This window comes from Leopardus geoffroyi, chromosome B3 (genome assembly GCF_018350155.1).
Source record: "Leopardus geoffroyi isolate Oge1 chromosome B3, O.geoffroyi_Oge1_pat1.0, whole genome shotgun sequence".
Lineage (NCBI taxonomy): Eukaryota > Metazoa > Chordata > Mammalia > Carnivora > Felidae > Leopardus > Leopardus geoffroyi.
This window is the reverse complement of record NC_059337.1, coordinates 10,291,655-10,307,215: the sequence shown is the minus strand read 5'-3', so window position 1 is coordinate 10,307,215 and position 15,561 is coordinate 10,291,655. Positions and strand designations below refer to the sequence as shown.

Sequence of the window (15,561 nt, the reverse complement as noted above, 5' to 3'; positions counted from 1 at the left end):
GCAAATTACCAGCTGGGAAACAGGCCAGGGCGCCCCACCAGGCAACCGGGGGTGGGGGGGAGGTGGGGGTGGGAAAGACAGGTCCTCCAGTTGCCAAGAAGCCATGCTGGGGGCCTGGTCTCACCAACAAGTGCCTCCTGGGGGGCCTCTGCCTGGAATCTCACACTCAGACCTGGAGCTGCGAAGATTGAGGCCAAACCCTGCTGATGAGCGGGGACATGGTAAGCATCGCCTGGGTTCTGCTGATTCTGGGAAGGGGTAGGGCTGTGAGCAGGTCACCTTGTAATCTCTTTCCAAACAGCGAGGAAGGAGACAAACATCTACTTGAGAACCCTATCATCTAAACGCATGCCTCCCTCAAAGTGGCCAGCCATGGCACCTGGCTTACAATAAATGTTGACAGCTGTTTGTTGAATACAAAATATGACCGTCAAATGAATCAAGTGATAGTTGAGGAACTGGCCTCTCATCTATGTTAGGTAATCCTACCGTAGATCCCTGTGGCCCGCTATAGATCCTTGGTTAATTCATTTCACTTGTGACTGAGAGGCCTGAGTTCAAATCCCTGCTTCCCCTGCATGACACTGAGCAAGTCTCATAACCTCTCTGTGCTGCCTCACTTTCCCCATCTGTAAAGTGTGGGCAAACACAGTACCTACCTCACAGGTTTATTTCGAGTGTTAAATATGTTAATATTAACAAAATGCTTGGCACAAAGCCTGACCTATAATACGTGTTTCGTAAGTGTTCGTTAAATGAACTTTCTAGTTTCTGTCTCTCTCTCCCGATAGATCATTTGCTCTGTGAGCATAAGGACAGTGTCTGTCTCAATTACCGCCGTGTTCTCATTGTCTACCGCACAGCCTGGCAGAGTATGTGCCGCATAAATTATTGCTTATTGAATGAATACACGAGGACTAACGGTCTCATCAGGAAAACTTCTACCCTTGTTAACAAGACGCTAGTTCAGCCCAGGAAACAGCACAGCATCGCAAACAGGACAAACTCTGCCCTCGCAGATTCTGCAGGGAATTTGAGGAAATAGCCATTTCCTTTCATGGAAAGGCTATTTCAAAACAGGTCACCCACATGCCATTGAGACATTTATTGAGCATCTACTGCTGCGCACTGATAATATCACAGTTGGTCCACGGCATGCCAGGCTTTCTACTAAAGATCAAAGAAAGAACGGTCTGAGCTCTCAACAGAACCAGAGAAACAAAATACAGATGCTAATAAGAGAGTAGAACATAGGGGAGCCTGGGTGGCTCGGTTGGTGAAGCACCTGACTTCCACCCAGGTCATGATCTCATGGTTCATGGGTTCAAGTCCTGCACCGGGCTCTGTGCTGACAGCTCAGAGCCTGGAGTCTGACTCGAATTCTGTGTCTCCCTTTTTCTCTCTGCCCCTCCCCTGTTTGCACCCTCTCTTTTTTTATCTCTCAAAAATAAATAAACTTTTAATAAAATTTTTTTAAATAAATAATTTTTTTTTTAAAAAAACGTGTAGAACATAAAGAATGAGAAATATTAGTTCCAGTTATCCAATTTGGGGAGCATGCCAGAAATCAGTTTTGATCTGGGGTACATTCACAGTGCTAAGGAGAGCTTCAGTAGCGGTGAAGGGGATGTCTGCTCTCTCGCTGTCCTGCCTTCTCCCCGGGGCCCAACCTTCCCGCTGTCTCCATTGGGGAACATGTGCCTGCTCTGGGCAGTGAGCCACGCCCCTGCACATGGGCACCCACCCCATTCCTCACAGGCCCTGCCTTCCCAAAGACATCCCGGGCTACCCCAGGCCTCAACCTCAGGATTCACTATTCAGCCTGGGACTCAAGAGGCCAGTGGCAGAAGGGCAGAAATGTCACATGCCTATGCTCACGTGCCTTATCTCATTGGAGCAAACAGAGGTAGTACTTTAACAACTGTGTAATATAAGCTCGCAGAAGGAAAGGAAGGTGTGCAGACTCATAAAGAGAATGTTGGCCAAGATGGTCACCTGACTCCCAGCCACTGGTCTTATGCATGGTGTAGCCCCTTCCTCAGAAAAGCTTGGGCATTGCCGGAGTTAGAAAACACTGTCCTTCCCTCAGGGGACTCGGGTCTAACCAGTACACAGGAGACAGCTCAATCTTCCATGCCTAGAGATGACCCTATCCTCACCACACACTTAAAAAGCTGAACTCGTGCTGGGGCGCGGGGGGGGGGGGGGGGGGGCCTCAGTCGGTCAAGCGTCTAACTCTCAGTTTGGGCTCAGGCCATGATCTCATGGTTCATGAGTTCAACTGACATCGGGCTCTGAGCTGACAGTGCAGAGCCTGCTTGGGATTCTCTCTCTCTCTCTCTCTGTCTCTCTCTGTCCCTCCCCAACTCCTGCTGTCTCTGTCTCTCTCAAAATAGATAAACTTAAAAAAAAAAAAGCTGAAATCACAGCCATGTCTTGTGCTTACCCTTCCAAATATCTATGCTCCTCTGTAACAACAATATTCAATATGAGCCCAACATCAGGAAAAGATTCCCTTGCGAAGATCTACCTGATTGATTTGTTCTTCTCTGACAAAATGACTACGTGACTTATTTTCTTTGCCTTTGAACTCCACTCCTAGGGAGCTGGTATTAATTTTCCTGATCAGCTGCAACCCTAGAGCAGACCCTTCACGACATGTGAATCCGTGTGTTGTTCTGGTCCCCACCCTGGGCTGACAATGTATATATTCTAATGTATGTTTTTCCTGGCCCTGGGTGTGTACTTTTTGGTTCTTGTTTCTGTAGCAAACTTCTGGGGATCCTGGAGCAGTGAAGCAAAGTACGTGAATGCTGCCACCATTTTTAAGGACCATGTGTGCACCAAGCACTGTGAGATCCTCTGGCGACACGATGCGCCAGCCAGTTACAGTTACCGATAAGGAAACTGAGGCCTGGAGAAATAAAGGAGCATTTCCAAAGTCAAATAAGCCTCAGGAGGACTCCAACACAATTCTGTCCATCTCCAAAGCCCAAGTGTTAACACTACTAAATAATAATAAGTAATGCAATTTATTTTAAAGCCTGCAAATGAATCGATGTTCATCTAAGAGCACTTTGTATATTTTTCTGACAATAATCATACACAGTGGGTAGAGCGGATATATTTAATATCCTTACTGAAGTGCTAATACCATGACTGTCAAAGAATCACTCAGTCAGGAAATTAAAGAGGACTCCCTGACCTGGACCGGGGGTCTCAAACTACCTCCGTGGAGTCCTGGGGTTTTGGAAACATGCCTGCCCCCTTGGCTCCTACACCAGCAGATGCCGTCTCATCTGTTTGGTTTCCGGTGGGAGATTTCTTCAAGAAAAAGAAAAAAACTCTGCTTCTTTATTATGCTTGAAAGCCACCGCCCTTACCTACTGGAGGAGAGGCGGCATGCCTGACTACTCACCGATCATCTTGAGTCTTCCAACTTTGTCCATGAGCAGAGCAGAAATGATGTTCCCAGGCAACACAGACAGACTGCCAAGGAAACTGACGAGGTAAATCAGGAAGTCATTATCTTGCTCAAAGTCCATGTGGCAGCCTTCTTTCTGCTTCAGAAAGGTGCTGTTGATAAACCGGCAGTTGATGAACTTATGCTCGTAGAGGTCTGGGGAGAGAAGGAAACCTTTGGTTCGTGGCAAGTGGACAGGGGGCTGGGGAGAGATGGGGCAGAGGAAGGGATGAAGTCACGCCCCTTCCATGGGCAGACTGCCACAAGCCTCTGGCAATCAGACAGTCTCAAAGTCAAGGTGACATGTGGCCAGGTATGAATGAAGAGAGGAAACTCTAAAAATGTAAGGATGGCTTCAACTTCCTATAAGGAAAATGTAAGGAACACTCACTGAGAGACATGCCTGAATATGTCATCTCTCAGGCTACAGAACAGCCTGTTTCTATCAATGAGATGACACCAAGGTCCAAGGCTACCAGCTTATAGGAAGCAGAAGACAAGAGTATTCCGTCCAGGGACGCCTGGGTGGCTCAGTTGGTTAAGTATCCGACTTTGGCTCAGGTCATGATCTCATGGTCCGTGAGTTCAAGCCCCATGACAGGCTCTGTGCTGACAGCTCAGAGCCTGGAGGCTGCTTCGGATCCTGTGTCTCCCTCCCTTCCTCCCTCCCCCCTCTCTCTGCCCCTCCCCAGCTCGTCTTCTCTCTCTCTCTCTCTCTCTCTCAAAAATAAGTAAACATTAAAAAATTTTTTGAAAAGAGAGAGAATTAGGTCCAGAGCCCACGCAGAAACCTGAACATTCTTCAAAAGAAAAACCATCTGCTCAGTGGTGTCCAGGATGGGAAGCAGGGGGTGGTGAATATGGAGAGCACAGAGGATTTTTAGGGCAGTAAAAATACTCTATATGGCATGTAATGATGAATATACGCCATCATCCATTTGTCCAAGCCCATAGAATGCTCAACACCAAGAGTGATCCCTACCGTCAACTCTGGACTTGAGATGATCCTGATATACCAGTACAGGTTCATCAATGGTAACAAATGCACCCCTCTAGTAGGGGGATGTTGATAATCAGGGAAGGGGGTGGGGCAGGAGTTACATGGAAATCTCTGTACCTTCTTTCCAATTTCATTGTAAACCTAAATCATGTCCAAAAACATAAAGTCTTTAAAAAGTATAAACCATTTGCTTTAAAACTAGTTCCCAAGTCTTCCAGCACCTTCTACCACCAACTGTTCTTGCAGAAAGATCGCCTACGTGGGCTCTCAGGAAACCTGGCTTTCGGGAACCGGCTCTGCTGTTGACCCTCTTTAACCTTCCCAAACTCCCTCCTACAAAATTAGAAAATTACACCTGATTATCTCCATCACTTCCCAGCCCACTGACATTTCATGACTACAGGTGTTCTCAGAAATCCCCATGTAAGAGTATGCAAACAAGGAGGCAACATTAAAGCTTGAAAGAAGAGCGGCACATTGTGGTTCAATTGGTTAAGTGTCCAACTCTTGGTTTCAACTCAGGTCATGATCTCACGGTTCGTGAGCTCGAGCCCCGCATTGGGTGCTGTGCTGACAGGGCGGAGCCTGCTTGGGATTCTCTCTCTTTCCCTCTCTCTCTCTGCTGCTCCCCTGATTGTGCTCATGCTCTCTCTCTCTCTCTCTCTCTCTCTCTCTCTCTCTCTCTGTCTCTCTTTCTCTCAAAACAAATAAATAAACTTAAAAAACTTTCTTCTTTAAAGAAGAAACTAAAAGATTCGTCAGGTTTTAATGACAAATAGGAAATGTATAGCTCTCATTTTTTTTAAGTTCAGGCTAAAAAAAATAATTTAGGAAGGTAAATCTCATAATGGATTATTTAGAGACTGAGGGATATTTGGAGGCCAGACATTGAACCTTTTGAGGCTGACCTGATAGAAGAAAAAGATGTTCTTGCATAAACCCTGGTGCTGATGCCAGGGAGAACGCACTGATATGGCATGATGCATGGAGTTCAGTGACAAGATGACAGACTTCAGAGCCAAACAACTAAGGAATAAATCCAAGCTCCCTGTGGCCTTGGGCAAGATGCGTAATCATGGGTTTCCTCGGCTATAAGATGGGAATAATCGTGCATTTCTCACTGGAGACAATGTAGGTGGAGCCCCTGGTAAAACTCAGGTAGTTTCCCTACATCCCAACTTGACCTGGTATGTTAACGTATGATGTAGTAAAAGTAACAAGGAGAGGTGGCCTGGTGGGATTTTGTGAACTTTTTTTTAATCACGGAAATCCGAAATGGTGCGATTTTAAAATACTCTTATCATCTCACTTCATGCACAGACCTTGAAAACATACAATTTTTCCTTTTCCTTCATTATTGTGAGAACATGACTCTTGAATTTTGCAAGATTCAAATTCTGCGAGGTCTTCAAGAGCACCCCGTGTACGTAAAATGCAGCCTTCTTGGAACCCTGGGTTTTCATCTGTGCCTTATTTTTTAATGTTGTTTATTTATTTTTTTTAATTATTTTTTGATGTATCTTGTTTTATTTAACAAAGCCTCTGTCAGTTAATATTAAAGACAATTCCAGATGTTCTTTACACATGTATAATTTCTCATATATGTAATTACAACTGTATTTGTTAGCACGGTTCAATAGTAATATGATGTGAACAACTTACATAAATTTAAATGTTCTAGTAGGCACATTAAAAAAGTAAAAGAATCAAGTAAAATTACATTTTTTAAAATATTTCATTGTCAAGTTAGCTAACACGCGATATATATGGTGTAGTCTTGGCTTTGGGAGTAGGTTCCCGTGATTCATCACTTACATACAACACCAATGCTCATCCTAACAAGTGCCCTCCTCAATGCCCAACACCCATTTTCCCCACCCCTCAAGCCTCCCGCCCCCATGAACCCTCAGTTTGTTCTCTGTATTTAAGAATCTCTTGTGGTTTGCTTCCCTCTCTTTTTATCTTATTTTTCCTTCCCTTTCCCTATGATCACCTGTTAAGTTTCTCAAATTCCACAAATGAGTGAAAACATATGATATCTGTCTTTTTCTGACTGACTTATTTCACTTAGCATAATACCTTCCAGTTCCATCCATGTTGTTGCAAATGGCAAGATTTCATTCTTTTTCATCACCAAGTAATATTCCACTGTGCGTGTGTGTGTGTGTGTGTGTGTGTGTGTGTGTGTCTGTACATATCACATCTTCTTTATCCATTCATTTTGAGAGAGAGAGAGAGAGAGAGAGAGAGAGAGCATGTGTGAGCAGGGGGAGGGGGCAGAGAGAGAGGGAGAGAGAGAATCCCAAGCAGGCTGTCAGAATGTAAAGGGCTTAATTTCATGAACTGTGAGATCATGACCTGAGCCGAAATCAAGAGCAGGACACTCAACCGACTGAGCCACCCACGCACCCCTCATCTGTGTTATATTTTGTTCCTGCTGAGGACCTGTAGCACATATCATCAGTCTCCTCGAGACTAGAGCGCTCACCCAAACTTTTGTTTCTCGCTTCACATGCAATAAAACATGCAGACAAAATAAATGCATCGGCAAAGACTGTGCAACTAATCCATGCCATACCTAGGGTGAGAACCCATTTTTCCAACCTGAGTGAGACTCAGTAGTCACATCTGTAAATACCTTGCTACCGACCCCTAAAGCTTATGACTGAGACTATTGTGTCTTAGATAAGACTAGTCCAAGACCCTTGACCCAGCGTACCCACACCACCCATGTCCTTACCTGTGTTGTAGAAGGTGGTTGATTCAATGGTGCAGTTTTTGAAATAGGTATCAGTAGATGTAACATCTTGAAAATAGCACTCATCAAAGAATGTGTCCTCAAAGAGTACGTGTTTAAAGTACATCTTTGTGAACCTGTGGGAAAGACATTAGCCCCTGAGTGATTCAACCAGGCAGAAAGAAGACTTGAGACCAAAATCAAAAGCACAGAAAGGCAGAAAATGGAGAACTTCAAACCAAAGGTGCTGAAACATGGAGTGTTTTTCCATTTCTTTGTGTCTTCTTCAATTTATTTCATAAGCTTTCTGTACTTTTCAGCATACGGATCTTATATGTAGGAGAATCACTGGGTTCTACTCCTGAAACCAAGACTACATTGTATGTTAACTAACTTGAATTTAAATAATAATAATTTTTTTTAAAGATCATCTGGGGCACCTGGGTGGCTCAGTAGGTTGAGTGTCAGTTAAGTGACCGGCTTCAGCTCAGGTCATGATCTCACCATTCCTGAGTTAGAGCCCCGCATCAGGCTCTGTGCTGACAGCTAGGAGCCTGGAGCTTGCTTTAGATTCTGTGTCTCCCTCTGCCATTCCCCCACTCGCATCTGTCTCTCTCAAAAATAAACATTAAATTTTTTTTAATTAAATAAAATTAAGATTAAAAAAAAAAAAAGATCACTTGCTTCAGTGGCTCTCAATCCTGCCCGTGTATCAGAATCACTGGAAGGCTTGTTAACAATGGCTGGTTACATAATTTGTGGGGTCCAGAGTAAAATGAAAATGCTGGCCCTATGTTCAGAAAGTAAGAAAAAAATGCCTTTAAATGTACTAAAATAATATAAAGCTTTTCCTTTTTACTACGGTCTCTCCCTCTCCCTTCTCCTGGTTTGTCCTGGTAGGTTTTTTTTTACTTGACTAATGTTATTCTAAATAAAGAAACATTTAGAACTTTTTTTAAAAAGGACTAAAACATTATTTTTGACCTAGACTAGTCCCTGTTCCTTAGCTGGTGTTTATAAAGGCGGGAGGGCAGCAGGAGTGAGGAAGCTGGTGCCTACACCCGGTAGATACAGGATCTTCTACAGCACCTGGTGATTCCCAATACGGTCACGGATCTTATGCATCAGACTCATTGACATGTGGGATAGTGTGAAATGAAAATATTGATAAAATGTCACTCTAAGCGGAGCTTTAAGAACATGCAGTTCCCTCAGCTGGTCTTAGTAGGTTTGGAAGCAATAGATTTGGGAGGAACTGAGCGTCTTCATTTTAAAGATTTCCCCAACCAAGATCTGGAGGGACAGGCACTCTCATTCACACGGTTGGTAGAATATAATTGGTGTAGCCTCCTTGGGGAGCAGTTTTGCAAAATTTTAAGTGTGTAATCGCTTTGACCTAGAAATCCCACCTTGAAGAATTTATCCTACGGTTTGCCTCCCTCTCCGTTTGAAACTAGTTTTTCCCCTTCCCTTCCCTCAATGGTCCTCCATTAAGTTTCTCAAGTTCCACATATGGGTGAAAACATATGACATCTGTCTTTCCCTGACTGACTTATTTCACTTGGCATAATACCATAAGAGACTCTTGAATGCAGAGAACAAACTGAGGGTTGATGGGGGGGTGGGCAGGGGTGAGGGGAGAATGGGTGATGGGCATTGAGGAGGGCACTTGTTGGGATGAGCACTGGGTGTTGTATTTAGGTGATGAATCACTGGAATCTACCCCCAAAACCAAGAGCCCACTGTATACACTATACGTTAACTAACTTGACAATAAATTAAAATGAGAGAAAGAAAGAAAGAAAGAGAAATAATTTATCCTACCTATACCTGCTCATACATTCAAAGAGAAGCATTCACTGATGCTCACTGCAACATCTCTTTTTTTTCTTTTTGAGAGAGAGAGAGAGAGAGAGAGAGACAGAGAGAGAACATGAGCATGAGTCGGGGGAGGGGCAGAGGGAGAGAGAAACTCTTAATCAGGCTGCATGCTCATTGTGGAGCCCAACTTGGGGCTCAATCTCACAACCATGAGATCATGACCTCAGCCAAAATCAACAGTCAGACGCTTAAGCGACTGAGCCACCCAGCCACCCTGCAACATTTCTTTTTTTAAAAAAATTGTTTTTAACATTTATTTACTTTTGAGACACGGAGCATGAGCAGGGAAGGGGCAGAGAGGGAGACACAGAATCTGAAGCAGGCTCCAGGCTCTGAGCTGTCAGCACAGAGCTCGATGCGGGGCTCAAACCCACAAACTGTGAGATCATGACATGAGCTGCAGTCGGACGCTTAACAGACTGAGCCACCCAGGAGCCCCATAACATTTCTTATAAGAATTTACTAGAAGGATGATGGGTATGTAGGTAGGTAGGTAGACAGATAAACAGATAGATACCACACAGTGGAATCACATGTGACTGTTACAGTTATTAGGTAGATCTGAATGTCTTAATATGGAATAATCTTCAAGGTATATTGTTAACTGAAAAAAAAAAAATCAAGTGCAATATAGTGTCTCTAGCACGTGAGCATTCCCGTAAGGAAAGATATGGTACATCACCTCTGACGCATAGAATATATCCAAAAAGTTGCACAAGAAACTGGTAGGTGTGGTTGGCCCTAGGGAGGTGCAATGGGGGTCAGGAATGAGATAATGTCAATCCTTCCTTTATACCACACATGTATACACTTGACACTTAAAAACGAAACAGCTAATAAGGGGGAAGCATCTACGTGACTCTGAGATGCAGCCACATTTGGAAGTACTGCTCTAGTCCAACTCCTTACTAGGAAAAAACTATCTTACATCCTAAAACGTGGACCAGGGGCGCCTGGGTGGCTCAGTCGGTTAAGCATCCGACTTCGGCTCAGGTCACGATCTCACGGTCCGTGAGTTCGAGCCCCGTGTCAGGCTCTGTGCTGACGGCTCAGAACCTGGAGCCTGTTTCAGATTCTGTGTCTCCCTCTCTCTCTGACCCTCCCCCATTCATGCTGTCTCTGTCTCAAAAATAAATAAACGTTAAAAAAAATTTTTTTTTAAACAAAAAACGTGGACTGACATATATGAACTAACTTCTTCTTCTGCTGGGCCTTTCCCAAGCTAGGTCAAACCTGTAAGCTAGAAGCCTTGGATGTGATTTGTGGAGAATTACAACCCATTTGTTCATTTGTCTATTCATGTATTTATACACTCAGTCTTCAGCAAAACTCAACTTAGCATGATATTAGGTGCTACGAATACAGAGAGGAAAGACATGGTCCCTGCCTTCAAGTCTAATTGGAGAACAAGCCAAGCAAACAGACAACACACAATACAGTGGGAATCACAGTGACAGAGGTAGCACAGGCTGCTGAGACTCATTGTTCCCCTTCAGGGCCACCACAAAATTCAGTCCATGACCACATATGATGACCAGTCCCCCTTTTCCTTCACGCTATATTGTATTTTGCTAACAGCCCTAATCTAGATTCACCTGTCGCTAGCTTCAGCAAAACAACCCCCACCCAGTAAGAAGGCCTGAGCGTGTGCTTCTCAAAGAGAGGTCCCCGGACCTCTTGCAACAGAACACAACAGAAGACTGCTGTGAAGGATGCTGTCTCCTATATGCCTAGACCACTTGAACCAGAATCACCAGAGGCAGAGGCCAAATTACTTTGTACAATGTTTCATAGGGTCAGATGTGCTACAGACTTTGAAACAGGGGCCTCCAAAGGCTATCACTGAACTCTTCAGGTTTCCACGGAGAAATGAATCGGTAAGCCTTTTGTTACAGGAAGATGCCTTTGATTTCAAAATTAATGTGATTCGTATGCTGGATATGTTTACTCAGGAAAGCTATTCCTGGAGCCTGTCTCAGGTTTTTGCCTTTCTTAATATATCCTTCTCTTTAATATAGTAATAGGCTGCTGATGTGGCCTTCAGATATATTTTAATGTTCTGGTGAGGGTGGGTGAGGGAGCAGAGCCATAAATCATAATGGGCCTGACGCAAGCAGACCTTAAAATGTATCTCCAAGTGAGTTATAAAAAGCCAAAGTTATAAAGAAAGAGATAAAAGGAGAAAGGGCCATGGCATATTTTATGAGTCTTTATATAAATCATCCCCTATCTCTAATTTATATACTGAACTGGTCCAAGATTCTTCACACAGGAGAGTTAAAAGGCTGAAAGGAAAGTTTGCGCGAGTATCTTATGGAACTTGTCCTGTAAGAAAACAGGATCCGTTGGCAATCCAGAGTCCATGGCAGAATTATTACTACAAACACTTTATGTCAATGGTTAGTCTACCAAAGGATCTAAACTGTGCCCAAAATTGTATCAATTTAGTCATGTGTTTTACCCAATGGCATCCTCAAGAAACTCAGTCTAATTAAAGGGATAAACAAGGAAACTAATCATTAAAATTTAGTGTGATAATGATCAAGATAGAGGTATGTCATAAGATATTTCAAAGGGAGCACTTTTCAGGGAGAATATTTCAGGGAGAATATAAACAACGGGCACAGTTCTCCAAAGCTTCTGCACATACACCCTATTATATCATAAGCCTTCCAGGTACAGTAAAATGAAACAGAATGGCCAAGAAAGGAACTGGAATTCTAGTCTCTCACACATTACCTCATGTCAGGTCCTAATCTGATGTAAAGCAGAGTGTAAACAAGGGAATCGTTGGCTTCAGAAAATATATGCTTGGATCTAGTTTGCTTAAAGAATGGAGGAAACTGAAAATGTTGCCTGAACTCTCTATATAATTTCCCAAATTCCCCAAATGTAGTCATCAGGCTTTTTCCCCACCTCTGACACCATTCTCCAGAAAATGAAGAGTAGGGTCCCAACTTTCAGAGCTTAATCACCAAGAGGTCTCAGGCAAGTCTTTTCTCCTCTCTAAGCTTGCATTTAAAAATCTTTAAAACAGGGGTATGGAGGAGGTGTTTCTTCCCAGCTCCATATGGTTCTATAAATGAGAAGGGCCTTAACTGTGTGTTGCCTGAGAGGAAATGAAAGATATGGCCTAGGATATGGTCATCTTACTTCTCCACATTATGAAAATACGCTTTCACGGAGAATAGGAAGATACTTATGGAAGGAAATACCAGTGCCAATGTCAACCAAATAGTCTCTAAAAACACATACTTATGCCTCAGGGAATCTGCCAATAAACCCAATCTCCTTGCTTCCACCTCTTTCACACTCAAGGCCAACCAAGTGCTGAAATCGCCAAGAACTCATCCTGTCTCTTTTACAAAGATCCTAGCATGTGTATAGCATTTGGGAATAAAATCTTAAACAGAATGACAAAAGTAGCATATAGGGGGGCACCTGGGTGACTCCGTCGGTTCAGCTCCCAACTCTTGATCGTGGCTCAGGTCATGATCTCACAGTTCGTAAGACTGAGCGTCGTAAGACGCTGGACTCTGTGCTGACAGCTGGAGCTTGCTTAGGATTCTCTCTCCCCCTCTCTCTCTGCCCCTCCCCCAATCACATGGTCTCTCTCTCTCTCTCTCCCCCTCAGAATAAATAAATAAACTGTTAAAAAGTAGAATATAGGGGTGTTGCCTGGGTGGCTCAGTCAGTTATGTGTCTGACTCTTGATTTCAGCTCAGGTCATGATCTCACAGTTTGTGAGTTTGAGCCCCACATTGGGCTCTTCACTGACAGTGTGGAACCTGCTTGGGATTCTCTGTCTATGTATGTCTTGCCCCTCCCCTCCCTCTCAAAAGTAAATAAATAAACATTTTTTTTAAGTAGACTATAGAGTCACCTGGGTGGCTCAGTCAGTTAAGCATCTGACTTTGGCTCAGGTCATGATCTCACAGCTCATGAGTTCAAGCCCCATGTCAGACTCTGTTCTTACAGCTTGGAGCCCGGAGCCTGCTTTGGATTCTGTGTCTCCCTCTCTCTCTGCTCTTCCCCTACTCATTCTCTGTCTCTCAAAGATATTTTTTTAAGTAAAAAGTAGAATATAGGGGAAAAAAAGAAATAACAAAGATAAAAGCAATTATTAATTTGCAAGAGAAAAAAGTAGAACAACTTCATACACAAATAAAGTTATAAACATCCTAAATAAAATATTAATTTAAACACACTAAAATATGGAAAGGACTAAAATTCCTTCAACTGGTAAATGGATGAAAATATAGTAGTACATTCATACCATGGACTAGTACTCTTCCATAAAATAAACTGCTAAATGTGCAATGACATGGATAGAGCTCAAGTACATAATGCTAAGTGCAAAAAAAAAAAAAATGGATTAAAAGCTTCGTATTACAAAATTCCATTTATGTGACAAAGAGATCATTGGCTGCCAGGGACTGGAGGTAGAGTAAGGATTGACTGCAAAGTGGCATGAGGAAATCTGGGGAGTAACGAATCTATTCTGCATTTGGATTGACTATATGCACTTGGCAAGCTCACAGAACTGTACTGTAAAAAGGGCAAATTTTACTGTATCTAAATTATACCCCAATAAAAAGGAAGTCAAAACAAATTTCTAAGGTAATAATAGCTACCCAAAAAACTGAAACCAAGCACAAATATTAGATCAACTCAACACTCCCATATCCCATAAATGCTAGCAAAAGAGGAGATGTACCCATTTATTTAAAAAGTCTCTACTGTCCTACATAAGATATCTGACTTTCAACCAAAAATTACAAGATACACAAAGAGGCAAGAACAAAACATTATGTCAAAACAAAGTAATATTACAAAAAGAGAAATAAAGTGGTGCCTAGGTGTTTGAGTTGGTTAAGTGACTCTTGATTTTGGCTCAGGTCATGGTATCACAGTGGGGAGAGGGAGCCCCACGTTGGGCTTCATTCTGGTCATGAAGCCTGCTTAAGATTCTCTTTCAGGGTGCCTGGATGGCTCAGTCAGTTAAGCATCCAACTCTTGGTTTCAGCTCAGGTCATGATCTCATGGTTCATGAGTTCGAGCCCCACATCAGCTCTGTGCTGATAGTGTGGAGCCTGCTTGGGATTCTCTCTCTCTCCCTCTCTCTCTGCCCCTCCCTACCCCCCTCTCTCTCTCTCTCTCAAAAAAATAAATAAATAAACTTAAAAAAGAAGATTCTCTCCTCTCCTTCTGCCCCTCCGCCCTGCCCCCACTGTTTGCACATTCTCTGTCTGTCTCAAAATAAATAAACAAATAAAAACAAATATATATATATATATATATATATATATATATATATATATATAATATCATTGCTGGAATTATCATTTAATTTAAAATAACCAGAATTAACATATTAAAGCCCTAACGGAAAAGGTGGATAACATGCATACATGATGGAGAATTCTATCACAAAGAGGTAAACTATTAGAAAGGATCAAATAGAAATGCTAGAAATTTTTTTAAAACAGTACAACAGATTAAGAATACCCTTAATGGACTCATCAGGGACTCATCATATTCAAGGAAGGAATTACATAGCTTGTATATAACTCAAGGGAAATTACCAAAACTAAAACATAAAGAGAAAAATAAAGGGGAAACCTCAGAAAAGAGAATTCAGAGACTTGGGGAAACTATCAAACAATCTAATGTAAGTGCAATTGGAATTTCAGAAAGAAAAGAGAGAAAAAATTTGGCATAGGACCTATTTGAAGAGATAATGGCTAAAAATTTTCCTAAATTAATGAAACAGGCCAAACCACAACTCCAAGAAACTCACAGAACCTCAAGCAGAAACTCATAGAACCTCAAATATTATCAACTTACATTTGAAACTTGGATCTTCATAAAGAAATGAAGACCTCTAGAAATGGCTAAATTATAGGGATATATAAAAAAACATCTTTTTTTCTTTTTTAAGTCACTATAAATGATAATTGAGTGTCTAATGTAAAAATAGGGGGTGCCTGGGTGGCTCTGTTGGTTAAACATCTGACTCCTGATTTCAGCTCAGGTCATGATCTCACAGTTCGTGTTTTTGAGCCCTGCATCAGGCTTTGTGCTGAAAGCATGGAGCCTGCTTGGGATTCTCTCTCTCTCTCTCTCTCTCTCTCTCTCTCTCTCCCTCTCTCTCTCCCTCTCCCTCTCTCTCTCTCTCTCTCTCTCTCTCTCTCTCTCCCTGTATGCTCCCCAGTTCACATGTTCTCATTCTCTCCCTCCGTCTCTCTCTCCCTCTCTCTCACAAAATATTGTGTGCCCTAACATATGTAAAAGTAAACTGCATGACAGTAGCATAAAACATGACAGAAAATGACAGTGTTCTATTGAAAAGCTCTCACATGACGTGTGAAGTTAATATATTATTTGAAGATAGTGATTAATGAAAGATATATATTGTAAGCTCAAGGCAACCACTCAATTTTTTTAAAAGAGGAATAAATAATAAGCTGGTAGTGAAGG

General features: G+C 42.5%; 1 protein-coding gene across 4 annotated transcripts in view; it reads right to left on the bottom strand.

The window, feature by feature from the left end:
- Positions 1 to 15,561, bottom strand: part of SV2B (synaptic vesicle glycoprotein 2B) — a 211,549-nt gene that overhangs the window by 6,468 nt on the left and 189,520 nt on the right. For all 4 annotated transcript variants that reach the window (XM_045448723.1, XM_045448721.1, XM_045448724.1 and 1 more), the window contains 2 exons: positions 7,204 to 7,337; positions 3,419 to 3,619 (listed from right to left, as the gene is read on the bottom strand). In XM_045448723.1, coding sequence (XP_045304679.1) covers positions 3,419 to 3,619; positions 7,204 to 7,337 — 335 coding nt within the window. The remainder of the gene's footprint in view (positions 1 to 3,418; positions 3,620 to 7,203; positions 7,338 to 15,561) is intronic.